The sequence below is a fragment of the Hyperoodon ampullatus genome (assembly GCF_949752795.1).
Source record: "Hyperoodon ampullatus genome assembly, chromosome: 9".
NCBI classification, from domain to species: Eukaryota; Metazoa; Chordata; class Mammalia; order Artiodactyla; family Ziphiidae; genus Hyperoodon; species Hyperoodon ampullatus.
In genome coordinates, this window is record NC_136922.1 from 70827280 (window position 1) to 70841693 (window position 14414).

The window sequence follows — 14414 nt, forward strand, 5'->3', positions numbered from 1 at the left end:
AAAATTCAGCGAAATTCCATAATTTCTAGTTCATTTTATAATTTTGTTTCTAAATGTCATCTCCTGGGAACCTGAGGAACCACAGCCTAACTCATTTGATGGTAACTGAACAGTATTATTTATTTATAAACTTTTAATTTTGCCTAAGAGAAAATAAAAAAGCCATCACTGAAAGGTTTTCTTTTTTTTCCCCTATAACTAATTGTCAAAGAGAACGACAAATAATAAATAAAATTACAGGCTATAAACAAGCAACTATTTGAAAACAAAGAAAAATTCTGGCAGCACAATTTTTACATTTAATGCAACTTCAGTCTTCTAAAGATCCACTTTCGCAGCCACAAAAAAGAATGAAATAATGCCATTTGCAGCAATATGGATGGACCTAGAGATTGTCATACTGAGTAAAGTAAGTGAGACAGAGAAAGACAAGTATATTGCTTATATGTGGATCTAAAAAAATGGTGCAAATGAACTTATTTACAAAACAGAAATAGAGTCACAGATGTAGAAAACAAACTTATGGTTACCAGAGGGGAAAGGAGGGGAGGGATAAGTTGGGAGATTGGGATTGACATATACTATATATAAAATAGATAACTAATAAAGACCTACTATATAACACAGGCTAGTCTACTCAGTACTCTGTAATGGCTTATATGGGAAAAGAATCTAAAAAAGAGTGTATATATGTATATGTATAACTGATTCACTTTGATGTACACACCTGAAACTAATACAACATTGTAAATCAACTATACTCCAAAAAAAAAAAAAATCCAGCCTATCCAATGTCTGGGCCAATAACTATTAAGGACAGTCATAACAAGGATAAAGTCATCAAAACATACTGAATTAACTGGAAACTAAGAATATTATATATAAGATAATCATAATTAGTTAATGGATATTGTGGGTTTTTCCCTTTGGACTAATTATTTTTCTCTTTTTTCTTTTATATTTTATTTTATTATAGTTAGCATCATGCTGCTATTCCTGCAAGTACTGAACAAGCATGGGATGTGAATATTACACTGTTAAATAAATGAACTGCTTAATTTCCTGTGACCATCTATACATACTCCATCTTCAAAAAGTATATCAATATTCTATCATAAAGGAGATAGGAACCTTTTCTTCAACATGCATGACATTTCTGGACAATGCAATTGTGGCACTGGCACTTATCTCCATGAAGAAAATCTTTGCAGTTCTATGGCATTCATCATTTGACAAAAGCAACTATTTTCCTTATCTATCAGCTCTTACTGATCTTACTAGCAGTGACCGTGGAATCCTTAAGGACCCATTAAATCTCTGAAGAAGAAAGCTAAGATGAAGGACCTGCCACTCCAAATTCACGTGCTACTTGGCCTAGCTATCACTACACTAGTACAAGCTGTAGATAAAAAAGCAGATTGCCCACAATTATGTACATGTGAAATCCGGCCCTGGTTTACACCTAGATCCATTTATATGGAAGCATCTACAGTGGATTGTAATGATTTAGGTCTTTCAAATTTCCCAGCCAGATTGCCTGCTGACACACAGATTCTGCTCCTACAGACTAACAATATTGCCAAAATTGAATACTCCATAGACTTTCCAGTAAATCTTACTGGCCTGGACTTATCTCAAAACAATTTATCTTCAGTTACCAATATTAATGTAAAAAAGATGCCTCAGCTTCTTTCTGTGTACCTGGAGGAAAACAAACTTACAGAGCTGCCTGAAAAATGTCTGTCTGGACTTAGTAACTTACAAGAACTCTATATTAATCACAACTTGCTTTCTACAATTTCACCCGGAGCCTTTATTGGCCTACATAATCTTCTTCGACTTCATCTCAATTCAAATAGATTGCAGATGATCAACAGTAAGTGGTTTGAGGCTCTTCCTAATCTGGAGATTCTGATGATTGGGGAAAATCCAATCATCAGAATCAAAGACATGAACTTTAAGCCTCTTATCAATCTTCGCAGCCTGGTTATAGCTGGTATAAACCTCACGGAAATACCAGATAATGCCTTGGCTGGACTTGAAAACTTAGAAAGCATCTCTTTTTATGACAACAGGCTTATTAAAGTGCCCCATGTTGCTCTTCAAAAAGTGGTAAACCTCAAATTTTTGGATCTAAATAAAAATCCCATTAATAGAATACGGAGGGGTGATTTTAGCAATATGCTACATTTAAAAGAATTGGGGATAAACAATATGCCTGAGCTGATTTCCATCGACAGTCTTGCTGTGGATAATTTGCCAGATTTAAGAAAAATAGAAGCTACTAACAACCCCAGGTTGTCTTACATTCACCCAAATGCATTTTTCAGACTACCCAAGCTGGAATCACTCATGCTTAACAGCAATGCCCTTAGTGCCCTGTACCGCAGTACCATTGAGTCTCTGCCAAACCTCAAGGAAATCAGCATACACAGCAATCCCATCAGGTGTGATTGTGTCATCCGTTGGATTAATATGAACAAAACCAACATTCGATTTATGGAGCCAGATTCACTGTTTTGCGTGGACCCACCTGAATTCCAAGGCCAGAATGTTCGGCAGGTGCATTTCAGGGAAATGATGGAAATTTGTCTCCCTCTTATAGCTCCCGAGAGTTTTCCTTCTAATCTGGATTTAGAAACTGGGAGCTATGTTTCCTTACACTGCAGAGCTACTGCAGAGCCACAGCCTGAAATCTCCTGGATCATACCTTCTGGTAAAAAACTCTTGCCTAATACTCTGACAGACAAGTTCTATGTCCACTCTGAAGGCACACTAGATATAAGTGGCATCACCCCAACAGAAGGGGGTTTATATACCTGTATAGCAACTAACCTGGTTGGTGCTGACTTGAAGTCTATTATGATCAAAGTGGATGGCTCTTTTCCCCAGGATAACAATGGATCCTTGAATATTAAAATAAAAGATGTTCAGGCCAACTCAGTTCTGGTGTCTTGGAAAGCAAGTTCTAAAATTCTCAAATCCAGTGTTAAGTGGACAGCCTTTGTCAAGACTCAAAATTCCCATGCTGCCCAAAGTGCTCGAATACCATCTGATGTCAAGGTATATAATCTTACTCATCTGAACCCATCAACTGAGTATAAGATTTGTATTGATATCCCCACCATCTATCAAAAAAGCAGAAAACAATGTGTAAATGTCACCACAAAAGGTTTGCACCCTGATCCAAAAGAGTATGATAAGAGTAACACCACAACATTTATGGCCTACCTTGGAGGTTTTCTGGGGATTATTGGTATGATATGTCTTTTCAGCTGCCTCTCTCAAGAAATGAACTGTGATGGTGGACGTAACTATGTGAGAAATTACTTACAGAAACCAACCTTTGCATTCAGTGAGCTTTATCCTCCTCTGATCAACCTCTGGGAAGCAGGCAAAGAAAAAGGTACAGCATTGGAAGTAAAAGCAACTGTTATAGGTGTGCCAACAAACATGTCCTAAAAACAACTAACTAAATCTACTTCAAAGAAAACTCAAAACTGTGGTTGTACTTTAAAAAAAAAAAAAAGGCAGAGAAATATTACTTTGTAGAAGGAAGTTTAAGCTTCACCAATGCTGCTCCTGACCAATGGACATATGTACAAGTTCAGCATTTTAATTAACTGGCTTCGAAGGGTACTGTGGCAACCAAATAAAACAATTCCATTTTCTAGAACTTTCATGTAACTTTTATGTCTGGACTACAGTTAAAGTGGACAAAAACATTTCTGTATTTTTTTTAAATATATAAGAGTAGTTGAACTGAGCAATACCTCCTCCTGTGTTGTATTACACATGTTAGCCACGAGTTTTTGCATTGACCAGATAAACTTGAATTGACACGTGGTGTAATAAAATGGACAAATTCTGTAGAGTAGACACAGTGAATACGTGGACCTCTTTTATAAGGAAAAATACATTTTGGATTAAAATCAATTGCTTTTGTCTTGTTTTTGTTTCTAAATAAAGAATAATTTCTGGGAAATATCATTTGACCAGATATCATTTAAATGACAATGTTTTCAAAAAGTGTTTTTCTATAATGAAATCTGGAATGCTAAGAGTAAGACACATTTACTGGGTGATGTAACTACATTTTTATAATGCACAAAAATGGATTTTAGAAGGCACTTTATCAATATTGAAAGGCAACAATAACATTGTACTTAACACTTTATTGACAGAAACAAATCCTCTTGGAAATTATGTATTCACTTATAGATTTTCTTTTCTTAACAAGCAGCTTTTGGAGTGGATTTAATTATTAAGTTCATATAATGTAAACCCAGTATCTAAGGAAATGAAAGTCTTATTTTAATAATTGGTAGTAGCTCAACATTAGGCTGCTTGCTTTGCAGAAAATATCGCCAAATTTCCGTAGGACTTATGATCTAGGTGTAATTTTCAAATCTTGCTGTGATTGTAAACACTTAATGAGCTTCACTGCAATAACAAGCAAATAATCTAATAATCTTCTATGTTGCAAATACAGCAAGGAAACATGTTCTACATGACCCCCAAAGAAGGAGGTTTATATACTTGTATAGCAACTAACCTAGTTGGTACTGACTTAAAGACAGTTATGATCAAAGTGGATGGTTCTTTTCCCCAGGATAACAATGGATTTTAGAATTTTAGTAAACTAGGATTTTAAAATTTTATTTTAAGATATACTGAATTCATAGTGGAAGAAGTTCCAGAGTTCAATAGAAATTTAAGAGGACAGTTTTGCTCATGAAAAGCTTCCGAGACTTAGAATAAAAGAAAAAAATTAAGTGCAGTTTTCCATGACTGTAAGCACCTAAATAACACAGCTTAGAAAGATTGAGAATCACTGAATTGAAGTGCTAATAACATTACTAATTATTTTAGAGTCTTATACAGAAAATACAAGAATTTTACCTGGAAAAAGCAACCAAGATTTTTAGGGCTTTAGTCATATTTACAAACAAAAACCCATAGTCCTACAAAACCAATGTATTTGTGTACAAAGAAAACATCCTGAAACACTAAAAAAAAATTTACAGAAGGTAATAAGCCTTACTTTTTATAGGCAAATTGCTTATCTCTACAAAGCTACAAGTCTTCCATGTTAACTGCTACTTAATCTGTTCATAATCTAGTGTTTAAGTTCTCTTACCGTAGCTTTCTGCATATCATCAACATGTCACTGGCCTGTAAACATTTCTACCACTGAAATCATATCGGTTTATTTGTTAATACTAGACATTTGCTTTTGTGATAGCACTGACAGTTTCTAATTAAGTATTAGCTGTTTTTGACAATGTTGGAAAGTAATTGTTACGAACTCTTTAAAACGAAAGGACAACTGTGTTAATTTTAACACAACCAAAATATGAAACTTGTTAATTAAATGTGTTTCCCAAACACAAACTTTACAACCTGATGAATCACTATCACAGAGAGGCTGACATTGGAATTTATCAGTAAGACATGCTCATACATCATAAGAGGTTTCAGCACCACGGACAGAGCTTTTTAAAAGAGCCAGGCTATTTATCAAAAATATAGGAGCTGAAATATGACCTATTAGGATGCAGGTATTGTATAGGTCAGCAAGAACTTGCTCAGATTTCTTGTATGTTTCTATCTTCAGGAAGAACTATATCAAACATATGGTAAAGCTGAGAATCCATTTCAAGCTACATTTTTCTTAGAGAAATTGCAGTAAATAAGTACTCGGAATAGATACCTAACAGTGAGCACTAAAATGAAGTATTTTTGTTACAGTGGAATAAATAGAGATACTTAAAGCAAATCATGATCCTATTTACTTGCTCAAATTTTAATCTAAATTGCCAGTGAGAAAAAGAAAAAAAGACATTTGCTTCAACAACAGAATGGCATTTCATACTCCCTATATTACCTCCTAAACCTCACATAAAATTAACTAAGCACTGGTTAAAGTACTCAAAGCATGTAACTTACAATTTGGTGATACCAAATGGATACAAAGGCAAACTTTGCCTATAATAAATAAAATTCTAAAGTTTATATCTCTATGAATGCCACATGTTCCCCTCACATTGCATGAAGGAAAACATTTTTTTAGAAAAAAATAATTTTACAAGAATTATATATGTTATAATTTACACTACAAAATAAATCCAAATTTTCTATAAATAAGCATGTCTAGTTGAATACAAAAATGTATACAATGTGAAGCAAAATGTGCAACTGTCAGCAAAGCCAAGTAACAATATGCTGCCAGTCATATGTAACCATTTTACTTAGAAAGAAATGAAATAGATTTATGGTACATATGTCAGTCCGTTGATACTTACTGCAGTTCTTAAATTTATTCTAATTACGTAAAAATTTCTTAAGCAACACTATATAACAGCAAGCATAATTTTAACATTATAATTCCTTAGTCTATTCATTTAACTATATTTTCTTTTGTTTATATTCAATATATATGTATTGTATGGCTATTAGTCACTGGGAAAATAGAAGTGGACAGGACAAATTCCCCACCATTAAGGGGCTTATATTCAACTGGTTTGCATTCTGGTTATGTATCACTGATTTCACAAATATGTGTTAACAATGTTACCTAGTGGAGACCCAGCTTCAATCTATACTTTCACAGAATGGTAATGTTCAGAAAATCATATTTTTTTTCTTTGGTCTAAAATATTTTATTTATCACAACATGTTAATATAGGAACTTAATTCAAATTTATTATTGATTTTATTCATGATAGATAGATAGATACTAGCCTAACACCATCCTCAGACTGGTTAAATAAACAGGCATGTCTACTTACCAAAAATTATTTCTAGGCACAAAAACATGGATAACTATTATGTTTCCCCTATTTTCAACATAGAATGATCACGCAAGAAATATAAGTTAAATTCAAGAAGGTAATCTAGCACTGCTAAAATGTTTATGTATTTTATGAGGAAGACCAACTTACTCTATCCACTCTTATAAAATCTTCCAACAACTATGAAGAAAAACTCCATAGATTAGCCTTTTACATGAAAAATTAGAAGTGATAGGTCAGTAACCAATAAAGCAAACAAAACAACTAAAAGTTTGAGCATTTATTTGCTAAAGAAAGAGAAAATTCCAATAAAATGTTCTCACAGCTGTCATAAACAGCAAGAAAAAATTCTCATCGTATATATAAACATAAAGCAACATCTTTAGCTTCATCACAATGCTGACTTTCTAGGAGACAGGGAATTATAAATAGTAATTATATTGTGGCTACATTTTCTTTGATTCAATGTCTGTCTCTCTTGTCTCTCTTTCTCTAACTTTCCAAAACAAATGATAACAAATAAGTAAAAGTTTTTTCAAAGAATATGGTTGTTACAGGTATGTTTAGTATATCAAGCAACCCAAATGGTCATTTGGGGATAAATCTAAACAGAAAGACTAAAATGATCTTCTCTTTCAAATGGTAGTATCTGCACCCTGAGTTCTATAGCCCCCACCTTTATAATATCATTTTACCCTGACTAATGCATTGTTAACTAGGCTGTGCTTGGGAGCATGGCAGTATTGTACTGGAATGAAAAAGCCATGCCTGTCATGGAGTTCTGGAAAATGAAAGAAACTGACTCCAGTTTCAACACAATAGTGGCTACTTTCGTGTGTTAATTTGAAAAGTGAGGACTTTATTGTTAGGGGTGACCACCAATTTGGTTTATATTATTTCTCTGAAGCAAGGGAAAAATAAAAACACTGTTTGTACACAGGAATAAAATGGCAAAATCTGAGTTAATTGTAATAGCCACATATATCCAATTCCAAGTAAAATTATTAAAATACAAGCTTTAAAGAAGAATATTCTAGTAAAATATAGATTTTTTCCAAAATCTGGCCTAAACATTCCATTAATGATATAACAAAGGTGCTTGTGAATTGACTAGTAAGCGTTCAGTATTCTCAAGTGAGAAAATACATGAAATAGAACACAATTCCTTTTTATTCCTACTGAAAATAGACAAGCCCATAGAGATTTGAACCTACCTATTCTAGTTCACTTTACATATATATCAGAGAGCTCTTAGCTTACCTTTGAATAAAGCCATATAGTCAATACCAAATAAGGGGTCATGTATATAACAGATACATCGATACAGTTTTCTCTTAAAAGCAAAGTGAGGTATTTAAATAAGTAATAAATTCAGAGCAAATTTATCACATATGATTTCAAAATTATTGTAGTGTGGTCCAGAGTAAGAAAGCATAGCAAAAAGAATTGTGGTTAACCTTGGCAAGTCTTTCAGAAGAGTGAACTACAATGGCATTTGAAGACCTCACAGTGCTTTGTGTCTTTATCTTTTCTAACTCTAATACATCTTCAAGAAACTAATACCATTATGTGACCATCGTAAGGAAAATCCAGCTTCTCATTAAAATATATGGTTTGGTGTCAAGTCATTGATTCAAAATCCAATTGTGATATCCATTTATAATGTTTATCAGACTCTGCAACAAACAATGGAGTAAACTTAGGACATAAATTGACCCTCCTAATCCTAGCACTGAAAGAATCAGAGTGTAATAAAATAACTTCTCTGTCAGTTGAGGTACCAGATTCAAGGTTGGTAAAGACAAACAGTTCTTAAACCATCAGAGGTGTTATCACTACAGGAATATGATCAAACACACTGAAAGAGTTCTTCAAAAGAATACTATACAAAATTGAAATTCACTATCAAAACTGGGATTAAAGACAGATACCTCTGGTAAACATCTCTTTAATAATGATTGCAGAGAGGAGTCATGTAGTCAATAAAGAACAAAAAAATCATGTCCCCAAAATAACTTTAAGGCTTCTGGGATTCCCACCCCTGTTTCCTAGTCAATCAACAAACCAACATTCCAATATATGATTTTTACATTAAATTGTTTATTTTATTAGAATTTAAAAACACATTTATGTACAAAATGCATGAATTTATATAACTATGTGATTCTAACTACCCAATTCAAACCCTTGAGTGTAAAAATAAGAATCCTTCAATAGAGAAAAGGTATAATAGAAGGAAATAAAACATTTATTTCTTTTTTCTGTCAAAATCCATATCTATATATATTCATATAGATTTAATAGACTGCATTGAAAAAATGAGCTACATCAAAAACAACCGTGTTAGATAAGGGGAGTTAGGTTCTTCCAACCAATGGGTTACGTGCATCTCAGTCCAGGCTCAGGCCTGAAGTCATAATATGATGCTTGAGAGATTTTCTTGGCACATATAATGCATAACAATTAATAAATATATTATCAACATTATTATATTTGAATAAATATACATTCATATTTCCTTGAGTAACAAGATAAAAACTAGAAAGAAAGGAAACAAACACTTACTGAATGCTGAATATGTGCCAGGCTAAAAATTTGTATGGTTGTAAGAAATCCACTACAGATCTAAAGGAGAAGGGGTGTGGGAAAAATGAATATTTACCATCTTACTATGTGTTAGGCATACTGAAGAATGTGCTTGCTCACCCTCCTGGTCTCTGTTTCTCTATATGCACGTCTCTCTCTCACACGCGTGTAACACACACACACTTATATTAATTCAATTTTCATGAAATCCTTGTGGGTTCAGTGTTAACACTCTCATTTTATACATCAGTCTCAGAGAAGTAATTTTCTTTCCCAAGATAATAATATCATAGAGCAGAAAAACCAAAAGGTACAACATCATGAAAAATAATAATACCCAGGTACTTTTCTGGCATGCCATACAAAAAATAACTAATAGGTGGTATTTTAAGGAGGGAACACTCCATCAATAATATACCAGATTCATTAATTGTGCTATTGTCTTCTAACTATTTCCATCAACATGTTCACTTATAATATTCCTATGTCGGTTCTGCATGAGGGATTGGGGTAAAGGGCTCCAGTTTGCCAACTTTCAGTTATTACTTGCCAAAGGCACAACTGTGAGCACTGGTTTAGCAAACAAACAAACAAACAAAAAAATACACACACACAAAACAAAACAACCTCCAAAAACCTGCATATATTATAAATTGAACTTTTAAAATAAGCATATTCACCAAGTACTCACTGGCTGCAAGGTACTTCTAGAGACTTATAAAAGACTCTTCTGTAATTATTTCCATGCATCCATTTCACAAGTCCCCATGCATAATGCTCTCCTGTTTTTCTATCTCATTACAGAAAAGTAAAGGATAGTCAATTACCTGTTTTACTTGTTTTCTGACTCTAGCTTATATTTGTCATACATGATAATTCTGACCTTAGAAGGAGGTGCATAAAGAGTAAGGACTGAGGGGAAAAATTTTTCCCTTCAACTTTCTGCCAGCATCCCCATCCTTGCATGTATCGGTGCCATAAACACTAACAGCTTAGAGGGTCATAAGTCAGTGCACTCTGACAGAGTTTAGTCTGTTGGATGACTTGTAGTCTATTACACATGGGTTCTGAAAAGTTCCAAGTTATGAATTGGAGTTTATGAATTGATTCTGAGGAGTTCTAATAAATGAATTTGTTCTAGAAGAACAAAACTAATTAATATAGGATAGATAACATGGATTATTTGTTCATAAATGGGGCAGCAAAAAATATTAAATAAAAACTTGACACCATCGAACTTATCCCTGAGATTAAAACCTCCAATGCCCATATAGGAAGTTGATTGTCTCTATGTCTCAGTAGAAGAAACAAGGTGATTCATTAAAACAAGCAAACATTTCCACAGACTAGTAAGCTTCTATGAAATTAAATTGGCATGCAGATTTTATGTGTAGAGAAGTATCTCAGTATTTAATGAGTACTAATTTTTGCTTGTTAATATTTCATAGTCACTCTGCTGAATCCTGTTCTCATTCCAAAGATACCACCCCATCTTGATTTTTTTTTTAATGAATCATTGATATGGCAGAACTCCTTTGCTACTATTATTTGGAAAATAATAGTAGTAAACTTTCTAAACAGAGAAGCAAGGAGTGGCCCATGTTTTCATTCATACATGATTTTTTCCCATGCGCTCTTCATTTATTGAGGATCTACTATGTGCCAGACATGGTATTAGCTGCTAGAGATGCAACATTGACTGTGACAGACAAATTCCCTGACATCATAAAGCTTAGTCTACAGGTAGATACCAACAAATGAATCTGGTAATTGCCATATAAGTTAATAGAAATATGATAGGAATGGGGATAGCTTACCCATATGCTGGGGTACAGGTTATTATAAAGGAGCCCAGAAAGGGTTCTAACAACTAAGACTGCCTTTACACAATCTCCCAATTAAAAAGCTGAGAAATGTTGGGAGCAGGCTAGGGATAGTGTGAAGATGACAATAACCTGAAGAATTTGAATAGTAACAGCATGCTGAGTAACTGGGAGAAAGTTCGGAAGAAGGAAAAAGCCAGAGCTGGCTTCAAAAGATAAATGAAGATATGGGTAAAAAAATCAAACTTTACTTGGTGCTAAACATGGTGGAAACTAATGTCCCAGGGAAAATGACTAGGCCAAATTTAAAACACCAGAACTAATTTATAGGCTACAAATATTAGTTTTCTATATTTCACGCCTGTCTCCCTCTATAACCAAGCCCCAGTTTCTCATCCAATCCCTAGTCCTCCATAGTTGGGAATATGAGAAGAAGTGGGAAATAAAAGAGAAAAGGAAATAGATACAGGCACACTCTATACACTACTGCTCAGGTCTCCCCCTCATCTGAAGCCACATCCCCCACACACGCAGACTCTCAAGACCCTTAGAAGCATACACTCAGACACAAACTATTCATGTTCAGAGTAAGTATGGTCCATTATATGTAAGATATCCTATTTTCAGATATTAAAAAAATACACCTCCCATGAAGTTAACAGAGGGTCAAAATGTTACTCCAGCTCTCCACTATTTCCCCAAAGAGAAAATAAATGAAAGAGACCTTAGGTATTCTGGCCAGTTTTGTACATTAAAACCCATGTAATGTAAAATTAGGGTCTATGTGTTTGAATTTAAGACCGATCTAGTTCTATTTCCACTGTTAATTGTATTTTTCTTTCAGAAATTTCACACATATGGTACATAGAGTTTAATAAGTATGTAAGTATAAAAACAGATTTAGAAACACCAGGAACAAATAGTGTGTCTCATTTCCTTGGATTATGTTTTTTACCATACCAGACATAGTTCTAACTGGATCTCATAGACATCACTTTCCTCAGATAATAGAAAAAAATTGCTCTCTTATGTTTCCAGTTGAGACCCTGAATTCAAAATAACTTAAGATAAGAAAGAGTAGAATAGGTAGAAGTACTCACCCATGAATAGGACACTCATTCCACATTTTTTATGGTTTCTCAACACTGAGCTCTCTTAAGAAGAAAATTTTATTAAGATTGTCTAACACAAGTCTAATATAGATTACTAAAGAAGTAAATTACATCAATAATTTAAAGTTTAATTTTGAAGATGTACTTAAAAATTAATAGAGGAGATAAGCATTAATAGACATAAACATAATAGACACAATAAACTTAACAGAAAAGATAAGCATTAGCATAAAAATTCGGAAATACTTTTGCTATTAAATTTTCTCAAAAAGGTTTTGGGGAACTGTGATACAAAGACTATTAAATTAGTTACTTTTTCAATCCTTCAAAATCTTTTGTTTGAAAGGTCTGTTGGAGGTTTTTACCTGAAACCAAGGTGGGGTGAAAGCACATCCACCTTCTCATGACATTTTAAATGCCAGGGTCTTGGTATGCCCAGAAAGACTCCTACAACACTCTGAAGTGAGCTCCTAATTGTGTAGAGGACTACAATTCACCATGGCAAGTGTGTCTGTTCCATTTCACTCTGGTATGAATAATAGAGAAGACTTTAGACAAAATGATACTAAGTAAATGTAAAAACAGAGTGATTTTTGTTTTACTGATATGAGTAACTCTGCCCAGCACTAGGCTGTAGTACTCAGGTCAACTGTTTTTCAGTGTGACTACTCACACCAGGTAAGAACATGTATGTGGCTTAGCACAAACTCTCATCTCATTCCAGAAAAAACAAGTCAAGTTTTAGGTTCACTGAAGCCAGAATACATAAAATACTAGAAGGTCTATGAGATCAGTAGTCCTAGATGTCGAACAAAAGTTACAATCTTAAATGTCATAAACCTCTGATTACACATTTGTCAAGTACTTTCTAAGATATAAGACATTTTTACATATGTCTGACATTTGAATATATCCTCCGTAGCTACTCTGTGATTTCAGAAAAATCATGCTAACCTACTTTGATGAATTATTGGTCCTGGCAATGGAAATATCAAATAAAATTATCATCAAATTTGCAAACCCACTGAATCTTTCCCCTGCTCCAAAGTGAGCACTGTCAAACACCTGTGCATGCTTTCACAGGGGCAATGGGCTTATCAATAAAGATTTTTGCTATACTGGGAAAAGCCAACCCTATGATCTTTAAATAATCTGGTTTCAGAAATGAGTTTTTATATTAAATTTTTCCTAAAGAGCTCCTTGACTTGAAATTCCAAGCTTAAAATAATGATGTCATATTATTCCTTTAAAATATATTATTTTAAAGTACATAATTTTATATTATTTTGCCTTAATATATTTTACTACTAAAGTAACATGTGATTATTATACAAAAGCAAGAAAATACAGAAAAGAGAGCCCCACATTCTTCCTGTCCCCCTCTTACAAAGCCTGTCATACTGTCTTCCACAAAGTTTATATTATCTGACTCTACTACCTTCACTCTTAGTACAGACTAGAGGTGCCCAGACTGTAAAATTGTCATGGAAGACTTCCAATCTCAGGATGAAAGAAGACTTCATTGCTCACCCCATCATTTCCTCACCCAGCCCCAAAGCTCCCAATGACATGATTGACAGATATTACCATCCTCTAGTATTATACATCAGTCCCTTACGTATCAGCCTATTACATTTTTGCAAAGCTTTAGGAGTAAAAAGATTTTCACTCTCATGTTCAGCTGAGAATTTGCTTCTTTCTATTTTTCACTAGTTTTATTTTAGGGAGCAAAAAAAGAATGAATTTAATGTATGTACTACAGTGCAGCCCTGCAAGTCGATCATGCTATCATGTCCCTATATGTTCTTTTTATTTTTATTTTTTAAAATTTATTTATTTTTTATTTTCGGCTGTGTTGGGTCTTCGTTTCTGTGCTAGGGCTTTCTCTAGTTGCGGCAAGCGGGGGCCACTCTTCATCGCGGTGCGCGGGCCTCTCACTATCGTGGCCTCTCTTGTTGTGGAGCACAGGCTCCAGACGCGCAGGCTCAATAGTTGTGGCTCACGGGCCTAGTTGCTCCGCGGCATGTGGGATCCTCCCAGACCAGGGCTCGAACCCGTGTCCCCTGCATTGGCAGGCAGATTCTCAACCACTGCGCCAC

The 14414-nt window shown here is 34.2% G+C and overlaps 2 protein-coding genes across 2 annotated transcripts in view; one reads left to right on the forward strand and one right to left on the reverse strand.

Moving 5' to 3' along the window:
* The window catches only part of IMMP2L (inner mitochondrial membrane peptidase subunit 2), a gene marked incomplete at its 5' end in the record, with an annotated part of 844107 nt that overhangs the window by 454885 nt on the left and 374808 nt on the right, over window positions 1-14414 (reverse strand). The window lies entirely within an intron of this gene.
* LRRN3 (leucine rich repeat neuronal 3) lies at window positions 1336-3462 on the forward strand (the record flags this gene model as incomplete). Its single annotated transcript, XM_079711280.1, has 1 exon — window positions 1336-3462. One exon carries the CDS (start codon window positions 1336-1338, stop codon window positions 3460-3462), a length of 2127 nt encoding a protein of 708 aa, XP_079567406.1.